Below are 22,837 nucleotides of genomic sequence, written 5' to 3'. Positions count from 1 at the left end.
TATACTTTTGGTGTCTATTAACTGTACATAACACGTTTGTATTTAAATCACTATATTAATGCAATGGTTGTTGTCGCTTGTTTTTACTATTATGCAATTGTTATGATACTATGCATGACGTCCTCCACCCCAGAATGTTTTCTGCCGTTCTCGGTTTTGGGGTGTGACAGTCAAAGTCCTCAGTTAAAGTCAACCTTCCTGGTTGACTCTACTCGCCGAGTCTCCCCGTCGATTTGCCGAGTTCCCTTACCCAGAAAACTCTCATGACACAACTTAACTCGCCGAGTCGCCCCAAGACTCGCCGATTCCAACGATCTCTGAGTCCCATCCTGTCCAACTCACTGAGTCGCCAACCGACTCACTAATCCAAGGCTTAACCAAAAGAGGTTGGAGTTCTGCGACCTGACTCGCCGAGTCCAAGGCAATCTTCATTAGACTCGCCGAGTTGTTCTTCCAACTCATCGAGTCCATGCACGTGTTCATACAAATCGTCGAGTACACCCATGTGACTCGCCGAGTCTCTCCAGTTCTCAATCCATTCAGAGGCTTTTCGAGCCATGCTGAGGCTCCAATACGTAAATCCACCCTTCTACAATCTATCCCTCACATAAAGTTGCAAACTTTACATGAAACCAAAGAGATATAGGCCCAAAACACACTAAGGCGTGGGTGTTAGACAAAAGGGCTTCACCAACAATCCAATAACTGATGCTTTATGACTTTCTGGACCAATACAAGTCTAGATCTGAAGTAGCAACCTCAGATCTGGACTCCAAACCCGAAGTGGATCTCAATCATACCAAAATGGCCCCAAATCTCATTCAAGAATAAATCTAAAAGCAACAAAGGAAAGGTAACAACTCATTACCTCCAAGATGTGCCCAAAACTGCAGTAGATTCTGGATCTACACTACTTTCTTGATGCAAACCCTTTTTATCTTCAAGTTTCTTCCACTAGAACACCTCTCAAAGCTTCAATCTCCCTGCAATGGCCTTATACACATGAGCTAGGGTTTACTGCATCTCAAAGGGGGCTAAGGGAGCTGAGGGGAGGACATTAAGTCCATTAAATAGGGTGCAAACCCTAAGATTAGGGTTTTTCTCATCCCAGTACCAACTCGTCGAGTCCAGCTTCCGACTCGGCGAGTTGGTCACTTAATTCACGACCCAAACCCACTCCGACTCGGTGAGTAAGCATACCTACTCGTTGAGTCCCTTCTTCGAAATTACACTTTAAACTCTTAAATCGTACTTCTGAAATTCGGGATGTTACAAGGTCAAGAGTCCATGTTGACATCAACTTTCCGAGTACAACCAGCCACTCGTCGAGTTCCTTGCATAACTCGTCAACTCGCTGAGTTCCTAATGTTTTCGGCCGTAAACTTCTTGGCCAACTCATTGAGTTCATGCGTGCCAAAAGTTGGGAAAACCCTAACTGACTCGCCGAGTTCACGACAATCTTCATCGGACTCGCCGAGTTGACCATGCAACTCGTTGAGTCCCATCAGTCCATTATCCATTCAGATGCTTTTTAAGCCATGATAAGGTCCCATATTGCAGATCCAGCTTCCCAACGCATGTTGACCACGTAAAGTTCCAAACTTTACATGCATGCAAGGCTCTAAAGCCTTATAATGACAAAACCAAGCTTTGCAATGGAGTTTTACACTTAAGGAGAGGTTCACACTTGCTAAAGTTGATAGCTTTATAGGCTTAGAGGCCAAAGAGAGTTCAGATCTGAAGTTACAACTTCAGATCTTAGCTCATACCCAAGAATAGCTTCTTATTATGCTAGAAAAGCCCAAAACTTCACCCAAATGAGATTTAGAAGGAAAAGAGGCCAAGATAACGAATTGATACCTTCCAGGAGATGCAAACTGAGGTAGATATCAGATCCTCACATGTTCTTTGCTCCTAGCCACTTGCTCTCCAAGTTCTTCTCACCAAGAATCCCCTTCCAAAACTTGAAATACACAATTGGAGCACTCTCACATGAATTAGGGTTTTTGGACTATCAAGAGGTTGTAAGGGGAGGCTGAGGAGGCCAATGATCCTTTAAATAGGGTGCAAAACCCCGAAAATTAGGGTTTCATCCTCCAACTCCTACTTGTCGAGTCCCTACTTGGACTTGGCGAGTAGGTCACTTAAACACGTGGACCAACCCGCTGCTACTCGACGAGTCAGACAACCAACTCGTCAAGTAGACCTTGAAATCATGAGAATTTATAACCATAAATTGATACTCAAGAATCAGGGCGTTACATTTGGCCATTTACACCTTGCATGTACGTAAAGTTTGCAACTTTACGTAAGAAGTATGCCTTAGGAGCTTAGATCTACGTTATGGAGCTTTAGAATAGCTTAAAAAGCATCTGAATGGAGAAAAGACTGAAGGGACTCGACAAGTTGCATGGTCAACTCGGCGAGTCCGATGAAGATTGTCTGCAAGGTTTCTGCATGGACTCGACAAGTCCGTAGGAAGACTCGGCGAGTCAGCTGGGGTTTTCCCGAATTTTTAACATGCATGAACTCGATGAGTTGATGGGGGATTTCACGACTTCTCGAGTTTAGGAAGGACTCGACGATTCGGGTCAACATGGACTGTTGACCTTGACTATTGACTTGGACTTTGACCAAGGGTTGACTAGTTGACTTCTAGGGCGTTTTGGGAAACTGGGAATTTATGGATATGGTTCTACGGTGAATACAAGTAGTGGAGTTTGTGGAGGTGATCTGAGAGTTGAGCTTATCACTTCAGCGCGACAATTGTGAGGCGAGTTCTCCTCACTACATCTAACGGGTCTAAGGCACCAATGACGGCCCTTATCGGATTTGTATCTGGGTTTATTGCATGGTATGTGTAGGGTCCATTAGGTGTTGCGTCTTGGGCTCGGTTCGTAGTCCAGTTTTGTATCTGGATTGGGCCTGTCCATCCATGATTAATTTATTAGGGTTTAGTATTTATAGATGCTTGCATGCATCTTTGTACGTAAGATTTCGAAGTCGATCATTCACAGCGCATACTTTTAATCGATTGTAACCCTAAACAGCCTCTACAGCGGAAGTTCTTAGTCGAGCTCTGTTGAGGCGTGAATCTATTGAATCATTCAGCATATTTTGATTCATTCCAGTGTTTGATACTTCTGTTCGTATTATTGTGATTAACCTGTTTAAAGATCTAAACGATCAAAGAGTTTTTCAACTCATCAATTGGTATCAGAGTAGAAGACTGTGTAATTCATACACATCTCTTCTGTGAAAGAAGTGATTAGGGTTTATTCCGCATTCATTGATATTTATTGATCCGTCACTCCATAATTGACGTATCTCATTAATTATTCATCTTGCCCTAATATTACGTATTACAAAGTCTGATCTTATAACAGGTTACACGATCAAGCATGGACGATTCTCAATCCAATCCCATCAACATCTCTAATAGCATCGGATCAACCACCAAGATTCCAATCCTCTACACTCAAGACTATGAAGTATGGACGCACCACTTTGAAGATTACGTTATTGGATCTGAAGATAACGGGTATCTGATATGGGAAGCTATCACATCTGGCCCTTTCGCTCATTCAAGCACTTCTAGAATCATTAAAACACAAAAGGAGTATAATGATCTATTAAAAGATGTGAAAGACGTCACTCAGGACGAAAAGGAGAAGTTCCAATGCAACATTAAGGCATTGAGACTAATTCGATTCGCTCTTCAATCCGACAGGTTTCGATTAGTAAGTTCTTGCGGTACAACAAAAGAAATCTGGGATCGGATGCGAGAGCTGTACTCCACAGATGAAGATATAGAGCACTCAATCCAGACCCTACTTCTCTCTGAATTTGGAGAATTGAAGCAGATGCCATAGGAGGTTGTTACACAAACATTTGATCGGTTCAATCATCTTCTCAGCAAGATGATCAAGCATGACATCGAAAGAAAGCTCATCGAACAGAAGGTCACCTTCTTAAATGGCCTAAGAGCCGAATGGAGGGCAGTTGTGTCGACGATTAAAGCGCATGAGCAGTTCAAATCGTATTCCTTGGCAAAACTGGTGGGGATTCTAAAATCCCAGGAAAAGATTGTGTTACAAGAGAAAAGCGTGGTTTCAAACTTGGGGTCTTTGGCGCTTCTGTCCAAAGGTAAGAATGCAGAAGAAGAAGAAGAAGATTTGAATCTGGGAGATTATGATTTAATAGCTGAAGACTATGCTATGATGGTATCAAATCCCAGAAGGTTCATTAAGAAGAAGTTCCCTACCAACAAGAACCGAAATTGGCAGGGAAGCTACAGCTCTGAAAAAGTGAAAGAGGAGCCGAAGGTTGAAGAATCAAAGAAGGAAGCGAAGGGTGAAGCTAACTCTGGTGTCAGTTGCTTCTACTGTGGTGGGAAAAATCACTACGCAAAAGATTGCGTGTTGAAGAAGATGGCAGAGAAAGATGAGGAGAAAGATGTAGAAGAAAGTCTCCTGAAAAGACTGGAGGAGATTAAGAGGAATAAAGCTGCTACTAATCCCTCTATGAATGCTCTTATTGTGCAGGATTCGGTAGATGATGATGAGTTCGGTGGCGTACAGGTGTGGTCAATCGACTTAGAAGATGATGAAGTGAGAAAGCCCTCTCATGGAAAGGCATATGTGGCGAAGAATGGTGATGCTGGTGGAAGATTTCTGATGGTATCAGATGTATCCCAGATGAGGGGATACAAAACTGATGGTGGAAACAAAGAGGCTAAGGAGCGAGAGGACGTGTGCTTCACAACGAAGCCTCTCAGTGTGCAGATCAGTGAGCTAGATGAACTGATCAAGAAGGTACAATCCATTTTTATTTCATTTAAAATTCCACGAACATCATATGAAAAGGAATTAAATAACTTAAATTCAAGAATTTCAAATCTAGATAGTTGTTTAACTCAAACATGTGTCACGAATTCTAATCTAACTGACCAAATAAGCAGGGTATCATCGAAGAGTGAGGAGCGAAGGATATGGATAGAGCAGAAGGAGTTGGAGTTGGTTATGTCTAGGGATGAGAACATTTATTTGCAAAGAGACAATCTTAAATTATTAAAACAGAGGAATGTTTTTTGTTTAATTGCAAAAAGACTTTATACTAACATTACTCAGCTACATTTAAACTGTGAAATAGGTCAGAAGATACATCGCATGATTTTGCCCTTCCTTGAGTTAAAGGAGGATGAAATCGATGCCGAAGCATATAACTGCGAAAGTGTTGTATCTTCAGATGATGTGAATCCCACCTATATGTATGGTCTGGACAAAATTGAATCTTTTATAAAGTCCAAAGACCATAAGGACATGCTTAAGAATCTTTTGGATGAAAATGATAAGTTGAAACTCAGGGCCGAAACTATACAAAAATTTGACTCATTGAGTACCAAATTAAGTTCAGAAAATAAAATTGATGTTGAAAATGCATCTGAACCTAATGAGGACGATGACATGAGTGAAATTTCTGTAGAGGATGAGGTTGACTATTCTGAGTTCATTAGGAGCGAAACTGAAAACTACAAAAACTTGATTTCTGAAAATTCTGTGGAATTCGCTCGTTTGTCCAAACATAAGTCCCCAATCCTTAAAGAAAAGGTCGTTGTATACCAAAAGGTTCGAACCACTCCCAATCAGGTTTATAAGGTCACAGGAGTTACCGAACATCAGACAGCCGAACTCACTGCCATAGTGAATGAAGATAATGCAGATGGTTGTGATGAGTTTTTCTGGTCTGCACCGATAGACAACGCAGATGAAACAGTTAGTTTGTCGGAGCGAACATCATTGAAGGCCAAAGGTAGATACGTGGCAGAACCACTAAATAAACCTACCAACTTTGACGTGCCCAGTTCCAGCGGCACAAAAGAGGTTCCAGTGGAATATGTCTCCTCAACTAACGAAACCACTTCCATGAAAAGTGAACCTGTTGCTAAGAAGCTGAAACAGAAGGCAAATATTCACAGACAACCGAAACAGGTGAAAAACCAAAAGCAGTAGAGAAATCTGAGATACAAGAAAAATCTCAGAGCGAAAGCAATTTTGGCGCTCCCAAAATCCCCACTATACTCACTTTGACAGAAATTCCAAGCCAAAAGGAGAAGAAAATAATAGTAAAAGGAGCTTCGTTCCATCAGATCAAAAGAACCAGAAGAAGACTTTTGGGCCACAGGAAGAACAAAACCGGAAGGATAGGTTCGGTCCCGAAAGTAACAACAACCGAAAGGCTGGTTTTGGTCCCCCAAACAACAACAGACAAAGACCAGATTTCAGCCCTTCAAGCTTTTACAGTAGAAGACCCAGCTTCGGTCCAGCTACTCACAACAACCGGAAAAACAGTTTCGTTCCATCATCAAACGACAACCGAAGGTCCAGGTTCGGTCCCTCAAATGATCTCAACCGAAAGGGTCATTTCGAAACTCAAGTCAGGAAAGATTCTCATTCTAATTTCTTTTCTTCTAATTCTCATTCTTCTTCTAAGCCTAATTCTCTTCATACACCAAATTCGCAATCATCGAAGGATTTGAAAGGAAAAAGGAAGATTTCCTCAGCAAATGAAGACCGAAAGCAGGCTAAAGTCCAAACGCCCGAACCTGAATCCAAAATACCTGCATCTAACTCCAATAAAATCAAAGTATTTACCATTAAGAGGAAAGATGAACCAACCTTAATAAAACGAACATATCTGGTTGATGTTTCTCTTACTATTCCTGTTTCTGTAAAAGGCTCATGAGGACCCAAGAAACTTTGGGTTCCTAAATCTGCTTAATTTTTGCAGGTTATAAGTGACGAGCAGTTTGACGAAGAATGGTACATAGACAGTGGGTGCTCGTGTCACATGACAGGAAGGAAGGAAGAGCTAAGGGAGTTTCGGTCACTTCAAAACGATGGCAATGCCAAGTTTGGTAACAACTCTTATGGAACGATAAAGGGTTATGGGATGATAACCAATGGAGATTTTTTACAATAAGGAAGGTGGCGTATGTAGAGGGGTTGCAACATAACCTCATCAGTGTGTCTCAACTGGTGGGAGGAACAGGTCTCAAAGTCTCATTCGATGACGAAGGTTCAGAGATAATAGAGAAGAAATCCAACAAAGTCATTCTCAAGTCTGAACGAAAATGTGAAATGTTCCCTTTGAATCTCATACCAATCAAAGGGAATCCAGCAATATGTCTTTTGTCCAAAGCTCATTCAGACAAAAGTTGGTTGTGGCACCGAAGGCTCTCACATCTCAACTTCAAAGACATCAACAAGCTAGTCACCGGTGGTCATGTTCGGGGACTTCCATTGCTCAAGTTCGATCGTGAACACTTATGTGATGCATGTGAAATGGGGAAACAAAGTCGCGAATGTCACCCAACAATCATAAACACCAAAGTTGTTGAACCACTTGAGTTGCTTCATATCGACTTATGTGGTCCATTATCAAGCGAGAGCATTGGCGGTAACAAGTACATCCTTGTTATTGTTGATGAATTCTCACGATTTACTTGGGTATTCTTTCTGAAGCACAAATCTGAGGCGACTCCCAAACTGAAGATCTTTATCAAGCAAGTCGAAGTGCAACTAAGAAAAGTTGTTCGAAATATTAGGAGCGACAATGGACTGGAATTCAAGAACAAAGAATTCGAAGACTTCTTAGCAGAAAAAGGCACTAGTCACAACTTCTCAGCCCCTTATACACCTCAACATAACGGAATTGTCGAAAGGCGAAACCGATCCCTGTGTGAGGCGGCCCGAAACATGATAAGTTTTGCTTCCCTTCCTTTATATTTATGGGCTGACACCATTGCTGCAGCGTGTTTTACTTAGAACAGGTCTTATCTCAACAAGCATTTCTCTCTCACTCCTTATGAGATAATTAACAACAGGAAGCCGAATGTCAAGTTCTTTCACGTGTTCAGTTCCAGGTTGTCACACCCCCAAACCTGAACGGCGGAAACATTCGGGGGCGGATGACTTCATGTGGTAACGTAACAGATGAATACATAGTAAAGAAAGCAATACAACCATCATATATATAATTGAAAGTTTACATTTGTCAAAATTTACATGTTCAAAACCAATTACAATATGATGTCAAAATATGAGATTAAACTGGCGCCGCAACATCCCTTCATCAAAAGCATAATGATACCTGAAATTACTGATTTCCTGGGACATACAAGTAATTTTGAAAGAGTAGATCAGCATTTAAGCTGGTGAGTTTCATAAGTATTTAAATGACAATGTTTGTATGAAATGAAATGTTTTGTCTTGGTTTGTTTGTGTTTAGAAAATCCTATATTTTCTACTAGTATAAAAGTAGCCTTCACTCAAGACCAATGTTTGTTTCTAAAATGTATGTAAGTGTAAAATAACAAATGTGTTTGAAAACCTTGTAAATCAATGCATTTTTAATACCCCATGTGAGTTTTATAACCATACTATTGACTCGGAATGCCTATACACAACGTTCTTCAGGCGTTGGAATGTTATGACGTTTGTCACCCCAAACGGTGGACTGCAGCTAACAGTCAGGGCGCAGGTTGTCAAGCCCGTATAGATCTATACACAAACACCATGCTCCCCCTCCAAGAGATTCTGGTATATAATACATGACTTGAAATGTGTACTCGAACGTACGTGAAGTTAGTGTCTCACAAAACCCGGTGTATAAAAACAGATCTACTTGTTAAAATGTTTCGTTTGTTTTTGTATATGAAAGTGACTTCTTGAAATTCATTTTTCTAGTACATAAGAGTTAGGAATTTGTTCGTAAAACTATACCTATTATAGTTTTCTAAAAGTGTGTCACGTTTGTTTAGAAATACCTAGAAAAGAAATCATTTGTTATGAAAGCATAGATTTTTGTGTAGAGCCTGAGATAGGCAAGTATACATAATCTATGAAAATGTTTAGTTTATACATGCATTAGAACAATTTATATTCCAAAAGATAGAACGCTCTTGTAACATATTTTATATATGAAAGTTCCCTATAAAGTTTGTAAATCGCATGTGATTTGGATATATAAAAGCATATAAAATAGTTCTTTATGTAACACACGATAATACTCGTGTGTTTTACTTGTAATCCCCCCCTTGAAAGCATATAAAAGAATTTATAGAACATTTAAAAGGTAAATTAAGGGGTATGAACTCACTTGAAAGTTTGAAGATAGCGAGATGGAAAACCGGGCAGAGTTTCGTCTCAGGAAACGGATTTTTCTCGGGATTCTCGGGAGTGAAATCGACCCTCGGGACTTGAGCAAAAAGACCAGAGCTTCGGGTTTGAACGGGCACGGAAAATGAGGCAAGATCGTGAGAGAAAGGAGAGAAATGAGCATTTTTTTCGGAAGCCTTCGCATGCTATTTATAGGGGGGTCTGAGAAGCCTCGTACGCGGGGCGTACGCTCGTACGCAACGCGTACGCGTACGTCATGCATGACCGAAACCTCGACTGCCTCGGCTTCGGATGGGACGGCGGGTCGGACGGGCGGGTCGGACGGGTCGGTAGCCTCGCATAGGGCGACGTGGACGATCCGAGGCCAAGGCCCTCGGGTCCATAGGGCGTACAGGGTTACGCGGCGCGTACCTCGGATGAGGACGCTGACTCCTCTTCGGATAATCCGGATTTTTGAATTAAATAAATATATAATTTATTTAATAAACTTCAAAAAATCATATCTTCTTCATACGAACTCCGTTTTCGATGGTCTTTATATCCACGCGTAGGTGAGACTACGCTCTACAACTTTCGTTTAGATTCCGTTGGCAAATTCCAAAGTTATTTTTATTATTTATTTATTAAAATGATGTGATTAAGGAATTTCTTTAAAAATTCATAACTTCTTTATCTGACGTCGGTTTTTGCCAGACTTTTTACCGCTGAAATACCATTGTCGAGACCTTCGATTCTCGTTTAGGTCATTCCGGCCAAAAGTCGCTCGATCTTCGATTCGAGTTTTTAGTTGTATGTTGCTAAGCCGAACTTGAAAGATCATAACTTCAATATACGAAGTCGGATTTGGGCGTTCTTTTTACGTACGATCATGGATTAAAGACATTTAAACATAGAAAGAGTTTAAATAGAACTTTTTGGGCATTTTATTATCAAAGTTAATTTTATTAACTCAAAAGTGGTTACAATACTTGACTTTTTAGGTCATTACAAAGAATAGAAATATCGGGTTGTCACACAGGTGCTTCATCTTCAACTCCAAAGAACATCGCAACAAGTTTGATGTCAAAGCTGATGAAGGTATCTTTCTGGGATATTCTCTTACTTCAAAGGCATACAGAGTTTTGAATAAGCGTTCTAAAAGAATTGAAGAAACCTATTATGTGACGTTCGATGACAATTACGCCAAGAAGTTGAAGTCTACCGAAGAAGCAATTTGAGAGATTTTCTCTCAAACAGGTCAAGTCATAGCCTCAATCGCCAATCTCTTTGACCAGTTCATGGATCTATTTGATGAACCTGAGAAAGCTGCTCACTCTGAGGCCACATAAACAAACAACAAGATTGATCACCTTAAGAAGATTGTCGAAGATGCAGCCAAACAAATGGGAGCAAAAGAACCAGTTCGAAAAGAACCTCCCCAGAGCGGTACTTCGGTTGAGGGGGAGAATATTTTTTTCTTCAAATCAACATGACTCACATATTCAGGGGGAGAATCCAATATTTGACGGACCAGAAAGTCCTATAGCACCCGAAAGGCCTGTAGCACCCGAAAGTCCTGTAGCACCCGAAAACCCGGTTGCACCAGAAAGTCCTGTAGCACCCGAAAGTCCAGTGACAACCGAAAGTCCGGATCAACCCGAAAGCTCGGTTGAAGAAAGACTTCTTGGTTCATCATCTGTCGAGGGGGAGAACTCAGATATGCTCTATGATGATGACATTCAATCAGAGTTGGAAGAAATGGTAAATGCTGAATTGGATCCATCCTATGATCCAAATTATTCTCCTCTCACCAAATGGACCAGAGATCATCCTGTATCTCAAATAGTGGGTGATGCATCTGAAAAGGTTCTAACTCGATCTCAACTAAAGGCGAAGCAAACTTCCTTATTCTCCAAAGTAGAATTTTGCATGTTTAATTCTTTCATCTCCAAAATAGAGCCGAATACCGTCAATATTGCTCTCGATCATTCTAATTGGGTTCAGGCAATGCAAGACGAACTCAATGAGTATGAAAGAAATAAGGTCTGGAGACTCATTCCAACTCCAAAAGATGCCTTGGTCATAGGTCTCAAATGGGTGTTCAGAAACAAAATGGACAAGGAGGGTAATGTGATTCGAAATAAGGCTTGGCTAGTGGTGAAAGGTTATTGCCAGGAAGAAGGAATTGATTACGAAGAGACATTCGCTCCGGTGGCAAGGCTGGAATCCGTTCGTATATTTCTTGCCTATGCTGCACACAAGAACTTTGAGGTATACCAGATGGATGTAAAATGCGCCTTTCTGAATGGGGAACTTGAAGAAACCGTGTATGTGGAGCAACCTCCTGGCTTTGTAAATGAAAAGCATCCAGATCCTTGCTACATCTTGGATAAAGTTGTTTATGGTCTGAAACAATCACCTAGGGCATGGTATGAAACATTAACTAAGTTTTTAAAGATGTCTAAATTCAAACAAGGTTCGGTTGACCCAACCTTCTTTCGTAAAAAGGAAGGTAACCACCTTATGATCGTTCAAATCTATGTCGATGATATCATCTTCGGCTCAACGAATCCTAGCCTAACAGCTGAATTCAGAAAGCTGATGGAGACAAAATTTGAAATGAGCTCAATGGGTCCAATTAACTTTTTCCTAGTTTTAAATATTAGACAGGGACCCGAAGGCATCTTTATCAACCAGGAAGCATATACCAAGACTCATCTTGCAAAGTTCAGCATGATGGGAGACTCAAAGGTCAAAGTCCCTATGGCGTTCGGTACCAAGCTCACACCATCTTTGGAAAAACCGGCAGTCGACATAACACTTTATCACCAAATGATTGGTTCCCTGATGTACCTCACAGCTACCAGGCCCGATATAATGTTTTCAGTCTGCTATTGTGCCAGGTTTCAAGCAAATCCTCGTGAACCACACATGCTGGCAGTGAAGAATATATTCCGGTATTTGAAGCAAACCACCTCTCTCGGTCTTTGGTATCCCTCAAACTCAGGTTTCTTCGTTCAAGCCTACTCAGATGCCGACCTAGGAGGATGTGGTCTAGACCGAAAAAGCACTACAGGAGGCTGTCAATTCCTCGACGGGAAGTTGGTGAGCTGGCAATCCAACTGGCCGATATCTTTACCAAAGCCCTTCCTGAAGCAAGTTTTAATAAAATCCTACACGGCCTAGGTATGATGGAATCGGAGTCAGTACCAAAAACACCTTAAAACTAAAAGTTGGAAGCGAAATGAACCGAACGCTCGGTCTATTTCGGGCTCGGTTCACATGTGAACCGAAATGAACCGAACGCTCGGTCTATTTTGGGTTCGGTCCCATTGCACTTATTTTCGCTTATCTCAAAAAGGTGATATCTTTGGTTGTATACTCTTGTATAATAGTTTATGGAATATCGATGGGGCAGGTATCATTCTCACACTTTTTACTAGCTAAGTGTCCCTAGAAGCATGCTGCTGCATGTTGTCCAAAGCCTCAACTGATTTTGATTAAAGCCTTATTGACTTGGTATATACAAACCTTGTCTTCCCAATTAGGCTGCTACATTTATTCTAATCATGAGCTACCTTACTCCTTTCTCATATGAGTTAAGAGTTTTCTGCTTAGTCACTAATTTTATAGTAGAGGTACTTTGGTTTCCTTACACCATCTCAAATATTTTTCTCCATCATATTCGCTTCATACAAGTAACCCTTGAGACTCTCAGAAATTACCACTGAGGTTTATGGTTACACAATTTCCGTGTTTGTGATCTTAGCTTCGTGTCACTACATGCTAAGTGAAACCCACAATTCAATACCTTCTATGCATTAACGGTGAACAATTAAATTTGCTCTAGCTTTCACTTATGAATTAACGAATCCACCCACGTGGTTGTACCATGAAATCTCTATTTTCCTTTTGTGTGATTCTTATGAAATTGTTACATACCATAACATTTCTTCCCATAGAATCCAGCTTTAAATTTTCTTGAGATTTCACACCAAGCTTTCCAACAAGTCACTAAAATACAATCCAAACTTACTTGTTCAACAGACCACATTGGTCTCACAAGTACTTCATTCAGTTTCTATCTTATTTCAAGATCTAGAATTCTGAACTGAAGTGAAAGCCACCCCTTTAAGCCTCATTAAAAGATGCCTTTCAACACTTCTTAACAAGTGCTTGATTGTAATTTAACGGGAAACCATACAAACACTTTAAAAGTTTCTCTTGACTTTGAAGGAAGAGATTCGTGCCCGGGATCCACTGTTTCGTGTCTTTATTGACATCATGATTTCCCACATATATGTTACTTTATTTCTTTATCTTTGAAACTCTATGCATGAAAATCTCTTTGATTTTCCAAAAGTCCGGTTTCGTTCACTACAAGCTATTTTTTTTATAGCTCTGGTATTTAATGTTATATTTTCAACGGGATGTTGTGGCTTATTTACGTGATTGCTTTTATTTAGTGAAGACAGCTCATTTTAAGGATAAGTTGATGACTCATCTGGGAGACGAATGGGTTTTAGGAATTCAAAAAGGCATTTGATGGGAAGCGTGCAAAATGGAAACGGTCTTCTCTCTCATGCGTAATCATAGGGGTTGCTACCTGTCACGCGTCAATCAACTCCGGAACCGATTCGTTTTTCAAGAAGATTTGGGGGCGGATTTTTTTCTCTCTTCTACACACGGTATAAAGGGTAAACCCTAAGTTCTTTTACCTCTTTACTACACCTAATTTTCTGAGCGCAAACAAAGATACTTCTCTACCACTGTTCATCATCTTCTTCGAAGCACTCATCAATGGCGGATTCCTCCTCTATTCACGAAACCTCCCATATTCTCCCTATCCGACCCCAGCAAAGCTTGGTCATTGATCTCACCCCATACTCGTATGATGGCTTCATGTGCCCCATAGTAGAGTGTCTTAAACACTCTCCACTGGTTCTCGCTCTGACCAAGGTCGAAATCGTACCTATGGAGTGTTTATCCCAGATTTTCTCTACTGCCCACTTCGACAAGTATGTTGATCGAATTTTCTTCGATATTCTTGATACCAAAACCTCCATCTCCAAACAGCGATTCTGCTCACTTCTAGGGTTTGAACCTGATGAATGGAGGGTTAACCCTGAGTCGATTTCTGTGGGACAGTTGTTCTCCATGTTTTACAACATGGGTTACACTGAGATTCTTACCACAGTCACAAAGTTCAAGAAATCATGTCTTCCTCCTCAGTGGAATGGCTTCTTCACGATACTGTTCAAGGGTCTATTAGAGAGAAGTGCAGGTTCTAATGGGGCTAGTCGTCTGTTCATGACGATTCTCTACGGGTTATACACTGGCGTCAATCTCGATTATGGCTCTGTTTTATGGCAGCAGTTAATCCAAAGCCTTGCCTCTACCTCTCGACATTCTGAAGTTTCATATGCAAGGTTCTGGACGCTCATCACCAAATGGGCAATGGACAAGTACCATGTTCCCATTGTGGCAACATCTCCACTCTCCTTTATTGGCACTTTCCACACTACGAAGATATTGTGACGGATCCTTCCAAGTTTCAGTTCGTTGGCTCAATTCCTGAGTCAATGTATGCATGTGTACCAGGGGCGAGTCGCATCATCAAAACCTACAAGGAGTTTCTTCCTTCGGGTCCCAGAGAGCTCACTCCAGATATGATTCAGTCTATCCATGAAGCTGACAAGCCTGCTCCCAGGGGCAAGAAACCAGACAAGAAGGTGGTCAAAGGGGCGAAAGGCCCTTCTCCTAAGAAGCGAAAACCTACGAAGGCAGCCCAATCACCTCCACCAAAGAAGAGGAAAAACCAGCCCAGTCGGAAACTCATTCTTGCCTCTTCCTCCAGTGAATCAGAGGATGAGGGTTCAGACTCAGAGGAGTCGTTTCGTGGTGACACTCCTCCTCGCTCGCCTTCACCTGAGGTACCAGTTTCAACCAAACCTGTCTCTCCTCCCCCAATCACTATCTCTATTTCCATTCCCCCCATAACCTCCACTACTCACATTCCACCCACTTCTATTCCCATACCACCTCCTATTTTCTCATACGCTACAACAACAACAACCACTGAAGTTCGAACCAACGTATCTGATACGGGGGCTCGCACTTCAGCACCCAAACACACACCAGCTACTGAACCCACCTCCAAACCCGAACCTACTACCACAACCGAACCTCCACCTTCACCTTCATCTCCAAATCACTCAGCAGATACCGAGACCTTTCTTGGAGGGGAAGACATGACCTTCGATTCTGTCTACTACAGTCCCTACCAGGTTCAAAGCGATGATGACGATGATGCTCCTATCACTAAAAAGCACATCAAGGAACTTAACAAGAAACTTGATAATTTCATCGCTTCCTCCTCCTCCTCTCGGTCCAATATCTCAGAGGTTGCTATTCAGGGGTTAATTGATTCTTTCACCAAGGCGCATGAAGCCTCTATCAACTCCGCCACTGCGGCTGTAGAAGCATCTACAAAGGCTTGTGCTGCTACGACCAAAAAAGTCGAAAAACTATTTCACGATGCTAACAATCTGTTACAGTCTTTACAGGGGACCGCTAAATCCTATGCAGCGAAGGTCGATTCTGTTGTCGAGAAGTTGGCTACTTCATTCACATCAGAACAACAATCCTTTGCGAGTCTTCATCAATCTCTTGAAGCTGACAATAAATCCTTCCAGACGACTGTTGAGGAGCGCTTGACCAAACTCCAAGAAGATCTCGTTTCGGAGAACTCAGTGATGGATGCGCTTGCTCGTAAAACCACTGCTCTCAAGGTTAAGAGTCTTCATCTTTCCCAATCAGAAAAGGAGGTTGCGTCTCTCCGTTCTAAGCGAGCGGTCATTTCCACTTGTGTTTCGGATGTCCACGCCGCCCTCTCCAACATTATTGAAGCACACGACCCTATTTTGAACTACTCCGTGAGGCGGACTCTAGCCGAGAAGCTTGCTCCCTCTCTTGACCTGCTCAGCAAAATTGAGGGGCTTCCTGAGTTCGTGGCCCATCCAAAACAAGGGGGAGAAGGGGTTTCAAAGGGTGGAAATCAATCTCAACCGCCTCCTACTTCTACATTAGCTTCAACTAAAGCAACCGAACCTCCAACAACTGGTCAGGCTTCAGGTTCGGGTGCTCAAGATAAAGGGAAAAAGCCTATGGTTGACAGTGATGGTGATGATGACAAAGAGACCATTGTTGATCTCTTCAAGAAACAAGCCAGGGATAAGAATTCAGACATGAGTGCTCGTATTGCTAGAGAGGCAGAAGCGAACGAAAGGAAGATGAAGGAGGCTCATGATCTCCTTGAAAGTCGGAAAACCCTATTCCCTCCATGGACTCTCGAGAAGCTTATCGAAGAAGCTATCGACTCCCCCAGCATCCTCTGGCTCGAACCGGTGATTTCCTTGGACCGGGTTAATTCTATCGACTCTCAGTCCGACATGCCCTTGACCCGAAAGGTCTTCGTATTTCATGCATTTTCCCATGTTGTTGATGTCCCTCATCCTCAACCAAAGGTCGATAGGGAGCTTTTTGATTTCTATCTGAGGTCTGCTCAGCCTCAGTATCAGACATGGAATCCGCAGAAGATCATAAACATTCGGGTCCTTAAACCCTTTCGGGCGGGTAACTTCACAAATGTCAGGTTCAAAGTTTTGAGGGGGTCAGCTAAAACCGAACATGCCATTTCACTCGCTGATCTTCCTAACCTAAATCCACATGATTGGATCATTTTGCATAACATCCTCTTCACCAATGAAGTTGAATATGGACCAATCATAGATCGCTTCAAAAGGATGTTGGTTTGCTACATCAACATCATGGAGGTCGCCAAGATGGATCAGGAGATTGCAAGTGTCTTCAAGAAGAAGCCCACCATCTCTCATGTTGGTTCTGCAAGTGATTTGAATATGATGCAGATGGGGAGAATCGATCCAAAGCGAAACTCAGTCATGTTCACCAGGAATGAAGGCCAAAAATGCCTGTTCGCCTTGGCAGACAAACATCTATATACCACTTCGTGCTTGGAGCATGTTCTGGGGATCATCAATTGATGCAAGCAGAATTCAGAAGATGACAAGAAGTATTTTGATGATATGATCCAGTGGTACATTCGTTTCAGACAAACCATCCTTGCTATCATTCCTCGTCTGTTCGACACCACGAAGGAAGTTCCTGCAGCTGGAACTAGCAAGCCGAAGTAAAGTCTCGCTCCAATTGACGCAAATGGGGAGATTGTAGGGTCCATTAGGTGTTGCGTCTTGGGCTCGGTTCTTAGTCCAATTTTGTATCCGGATTGGGCCTTTCCATCCGTGATTAATTTATTAGGGTTTAGTATTTATAGATGCTTGCATGCATCTTTGTACGTAAGACTTCGAAGTCGATCATTCATAGCGCATACTTTTAATCGATTGTAACCCTAAACAACCTCTACAGCGGAAGTTCTTAGTCGAGCTCTGCTGAGGCGTGAATCTATTGAATCATTCAGCATATTTTGATTCATTCCAGTGTTTGATACTTCTGTTCATATTATTGTGATTAACCTGTTTAAAGATCTAAACGATCAAAGAGTTTTTCAACTCATTAGTATGCTTATTAGTTCACATCCTGGTAGTTAGGATGGTGATATGCTTAGTGACTTGGGTAGGTCGGTATCCTGGTATATATGATGATGCTATGTTAGTGACCGGTTAAGTCTGTATCCTGGTAATAGGATGTTGCTATGATTAGTGATCTGTTAGATCAGATTGAGTGTTATACATGCTAGCGTATGATATGTATGTGCACATGTTTGTTCATTGGGGGTTGGGTTAAGGCGGTCCTGCTTTGTGCTGAAGGCCAAAAGACCCATGGCGGTCCGGATAAACTGAAGGGCCTGCATAGGGGATCAGTTAGGCCGAAAGCCCAGCGAGTGGTCCGGATAGGTTGTAGGCCCTCCGATGTGTTCAAGAAGTGTCGAAGGCTTGGAGAGCGGTCCAGATAGACTGAAGGCCTGCTAGGCAGTCCAGTCAGGCTGAAGGCTCATTATGCATGCTATTTGCTTATATGTTTATATGATATCGGTATATCGGTATGGTGTTGGTATTTTTTTTTGGGGGGGGGGGGGGGGGGGGGGTAACTCACTAAGCCTTCGAGCTTACATTTATCGATTATTGTTTCAGTTACTTCAGATGATTTCGGGAAGGCGAAGGCATGACCGTACACTTCCTCGATTTATAATTGTGATTTCTGGGAACTCTGATATGATATTATTCTGAAAACAGATTGTAATAACTTAATGGTCTTTAAGTGTTTTTAAAAAGTTCAAATTTGGCATGATTTTTATGGATGTTACAAGTTGGTATCAGAGCCTTGGTTTGAGTGAATTGGAGGAACACTCGTGTGACTCCAGTCTCAAATCTAGGAAAATATTTTCAAAATAATAAAGGAGGATGCAAGTGTACGATCAGCCGGAGCTAGTAAGTACACCCCAAAATACTATGCAATTATTTGATTATGTGATATGTTAGAACAACATGCTATTACTAGGCTAGGGATCTTCAAGAATCACATGATAGAATTGCCTGATTATATGATGCCTGATAGCCTAGGGTTTTCCTTATATGAGATTGGCATCATTACTGTAGTTGCTTAGCGTATGCATTATGGTCGTACATAATTAAGATCTTATAGCCTGAGAATGTTTGGTTTGGCCTTATTTCTTATTCTTGTTTGATGAGGGGCTTAGGGTAGGATCAGATATTCGAAGTCTGTGGGGTCCAGCCTTATGTATGACTAGCATACACTAGTGATGCAGGGTTAGTGGGAGTTTCATGGATAGGTGGTTGTGTGAGGCCGTTAGGTCAGTTGTGAGACAGTTAGCCTTCCTCTAGGAGTGAGGATTGAGCGACCGCCATGTATATGTATATTGTTAGCGTTTTGTGGTGATTGTAACGCCCATAGATCAGGGCTACTCAATTAAGAGACAATAAGTGTCGAGAATGACTTTTTGATAGAAGATTATTTAGAATGAATAGTCTTCATAAAAGTTGTAGTATATGTTACAAGGATTCCGGATATATAAAGAATGCTGAAATCCAGGTTATAACGAAGAAGTTATGACCTGTCGAAGTTTCACGACAGATTCAACACAACGTTGTAGGACGTAAATAGTGAATTTATGATAGAGCAATTTTTAGCCGACGGAGTCTAAACGAGAGTTGTAGAGAATAATCTCACCTACGTGTGCATATAAAGAACGTCGAAAAAAGAGCTCGTATGCGAAAGATATGAATTTCTAAAGTTCGGGGCATGAACCCCGACACTGTGTCAGAGTTCACGACGAGAACAAAGGGTTCACTACGTGAACTCAGAGATGACGTCTCCTGGAGCCTGACAGACCCAAGCTGCGATGACGCATCTGATGATGACTAAACTTACGACGTGAATATTTGAGATTCATGACGTGAATCCAGAAAATCAGCCCTATAAATAGGAATCGAAGGGCAACCGATTTTGGTTGCTAATTCCTTCATTCTCTCACTCCCTATACCCTCTCTAGCTATCTTGAAGTACCCCCGAAGCCCCGGTATCACCCCGACACCCGAAGCAAGTCCTGAAGCCTCGAAGATCCCGAGAAAAAGAGTTTTCGAGCTGAAACTCTGCCCGTGTGAAGCCCAGTTTTTGAAGATATCCCGGTTTCATCGAAGAATATTACTTTATAGAGCCGTAGTGCTGTCCGATCATCGTTTTATCAAGTGAGTGCATATTCCCTTTCATGAACATGATTTTAATACAAGTATTGTTTGAATGTATTAAATGTATGTTTGTGTCAGTTATTTTGTGATGTCTGAATTAAGTGTTAAAGAACATACCTGATTGATTATGATAATTTAGGTTAAAGAGTAAACCTAAGGTTTGTTATAATGGTTATGGGGTAGTGTCTCTTTATGAGTACGAGCGAGATATATACGGAGAATAGAACTTTAAAATATGTCATTGATCCGGAAACATGGATTAGACGTAGTTATTCGTCCCTAGTCTGAGAGTATGGATTGGACCTAGTTAGTTTTCATTAATCCGGGAGTATGGATTAAGACATAGTCAGTTGTCCTTAGTCCGGGAGTATGGACAGGACATAGAATCTGTCATTAGTCTGGGAGTATGGATTTAGACATAGGCCAATTGTCCCTTATCCGGGAGTATGGAATGGGCACAATCATGGACTCGAGAATAAAGATTAGATCCGGGAGTAAGAGTTAAAATTTAAGGTCTAAGGGTATGGATAGTCTCGTTGAGAGGATTGACGAGGTGGGGGTAAGAGTTGGTTTTATATATATATATATATATATATATATATATATATATATATATATATATATATATATATATATATATATATATATAGAGAGAGAGAGAGAGAGAGAGAAAATTTTATATTGTGTTGATTCTAAATTATATATATGTTATAAGATTGTGGGATTGAAATCCTTATGTACTCACCAGGTTTTCCAAACCTGACCCACTCAATATTTTTGTATCACAGGTATCGATACAAAGACACATTACACCGAGAGATTAAAGAGATGTATATCATTAGTGTAGATGAATGTAAGTTCGATTTATGCTTATGTGTTTGTACTGACAAGGACATCCCAATGTTTTAAAACGAATAAAATACATCTCTTCGGAGATGCTTGGATAAAGTATTTATCATGTTTTCTGGGAACAAATTACGCAATAGTTTTCTTTAAAAGATTACTTTGATTTTAAAACAAAGCATAAACAAATCGGTCTTTTCTGGCCGTGAAATTTAGGGATGTCACAGTGATACTTGAGAAAAATATGGGTAGGCGTGGAAGGTAGTATGGGCCTATACTACTGAAAGCACAAGACCCATACGGGTAGCAAGGAAGTCACAACCCCTAACGTTTAGTTGGGAGTTGGTTCCCTGTTATTCATGTGGATTATCTGATATATTCCTGTTATATTTTCAGTATGGTGGTTACGAGTCGTTTCGTTACTGGATCCGGAATGGGATTAGGGCAGGGCGATTAGGAGGCCCCAATAACGCCCGAGGTTATCGGCCAAGATGGGCCAATGTTGATAGAGGATCGTGTTAGGGAGATCATCCGCGAGGAGGTGGTCAAGATTATCCGGGGTGAGATTCCGGAGATGTTTGGGTCTATTAAGACTGTTATGATGGAGTTTTTCGATGACAGATACGCAACCCTTGCTGAGACGGTTGCCGCAGCAGCTACAACAGCAGGGGGAGGAGATAGTAGGGCATTCCAGTACTGGGACTTCAATAACACGAAGCCCCTTCTTTTGATGGGACTCAGGATCCCATCAAGGCCATGAGGTGGTTATATGATGTGGAGGGGTGTTTCTTCACATGTTCATGTCCTACTGACCAGAAGGTTAGATGTGCCCTAAACCTGTTGAGATCTGGGGCAAAGGACTGGTGGAGGTTGATGACTGGGTCTTATTTGGATGACTAGAGAGTTGCAGTTACTTGGGAGCAGTTTTGGGATATGTTCCGCTCCCGCTACATTCCACGGGTCGAGGGGGAACGGTTGGCTCAGGAGTTTTTGGAGTTGAGACAAGATAGTGAGTCGGTGACGAAGATCACCCACATGTTCACTGAGAGGGCTATGTTTTTCCCGGAGTTTGCCTCTGAGCAGGCTTAGATGACTCGTTATCTGAGCATGCTCAAGACTGACATCCGTCAGTTTGTTGCTACTCAGCGGTGTGATACCCTGCTAGAGTTACAGGAGGCCCCTAGGCGGCGTGAGTTGGAGATTGAGTTGCAGTTGAGGGAACATCGGAGGGTCCCGACATAGTCACAGTCGGCGCCGAAGCGGTCTGAGACCGCTGATTCTAGGTCTGGAGGGCAACAGGACCGCACTTGTGGGAAGTGCGGGAAGGTTCATTCAAGAGTGTGTCGATCGGGTAGTGGGTACCACAAATGTGGCAAGGAGGGCGAGGGACTGCCGCCAGACCGCCCTAGCCTCGGATATGAGGATATGTTATCATTGTCATCAGGTTGGTCACGTGAACACCAACTGTTCGCAGTTCGCTGCTAGGCCGGCGTACTCTCCAATGTCGGCTACACTGAGGATTACCAATGGGAGGCAGGGTAGAGCAGAGCCCCCGAGGGCTCTAGGACACGCCTTCCAGCTTACAGCCGAGGAGGACAGAGCAGCATCGGATGTGGTTGCTAGTATGTTTCTATCCCTTATCTTATTTATTATATCTGTCTTATGCTTATCTGTTGTACCTGTGATTAGGTACGCTTTTAGCGAACTCCTTGCCTACGATGGTTTTATTTGACTCGGGGGCAAGTCGGTCGTTTGTATCACAAACGTTTAGTAGGGAGTTCAGTGTGCCGGTAGGAGAGCTAAAGTGTCCGTTGCGAGTCTCTATCGCTATCGAACACGGGGTTTCTGCTTCTTCAATCTACCGAGAATGTGAGTTGGAGATCTTTGGGATGTCTTTCCCGATTGATTTGGTTCCGATTCCCATGGGGGATGTGTGTGTGATTGTGGGTATGGACTGGCTTAGTCGATTAGGTGCTATGATCAACTGCGAGAGTCAGCGAGTGGTGGTTTGAACCCTAAATGGAGGAGAACTGATCGTCTATGGTGAGGGTACCAGGCAGGGATCAGGGTTTTGTTCAGCATGGGTGTGCG

At 42.1% G+C, this 22,837-nt stretch overlaps 1 protein-coding gene across 1 annotated transcript; it reads left to right on the top strand.

The window, feature by feature from the left end:
- Window positions 1–14,608: 14,608 nt before the first annotated feature.
- Window positions 14,609–21,268, top strand: LOC111887271 (uncharacterized). Its single transcript, XM_023883431.1, has 3 exons — window positions 14,609–15,091; window positions 15,488–16,093; window positions 21,143–21,268. The coding sequence occupies exons 1-3, from the start codon at window positions 14,609–14,611 to the stop codon at window positions 21,266–21,268; spliced, it is 1,215 nt and encodes a 404-aa protein (XP_023739199.1).
- The last annotated feature ends 1,569 nt before the right edge of the window (window positions 21,269–22,837 follow it).

This window comes from Lactuca sativa, chromosome 5, assembly GCF_002870075.4.
Source record: "Lactuca sativa cultivar Salinas chromosome 5, Lsat_Salinas_v11, whole genome shotgun sequence".
In the NCBI taxonomy this organism is placed as follows: Eukaryota; Viridiplantae; Streptophyta; class Magnoliopsida; order Asterales; family Asteraceae; genus Lactuca; species Lactuca sativa.
This window is presented reverse-complemented; position numbering and strand designations above follow the sequence as displayed.

Excerpts from the sequence above, each read along its gene's own strand:
- LOC111887271 (XM_023883431.1), top strand. The coding sequence starts at position 14,609 with ATGGGCAATGGACAAGTACCATGTTCCCATTGTGGCAACATCTCCACT. Across the intron at positions 15,092-15,487 it reads CTCGCTCGCCTTCACCTGAG|CACATCAAGGAACTTAACAA; the intron begins GTACCAGTTTCA and ends ATCACTAAAAAG. Across the intron at positions 16,094-21,142 it reads ACCCTATTTTGAACTACTCC|TATGGTGGTTACGAGTCGTT; the intron begins GTGAGGCGGACT and ends TTATATTTTCAG.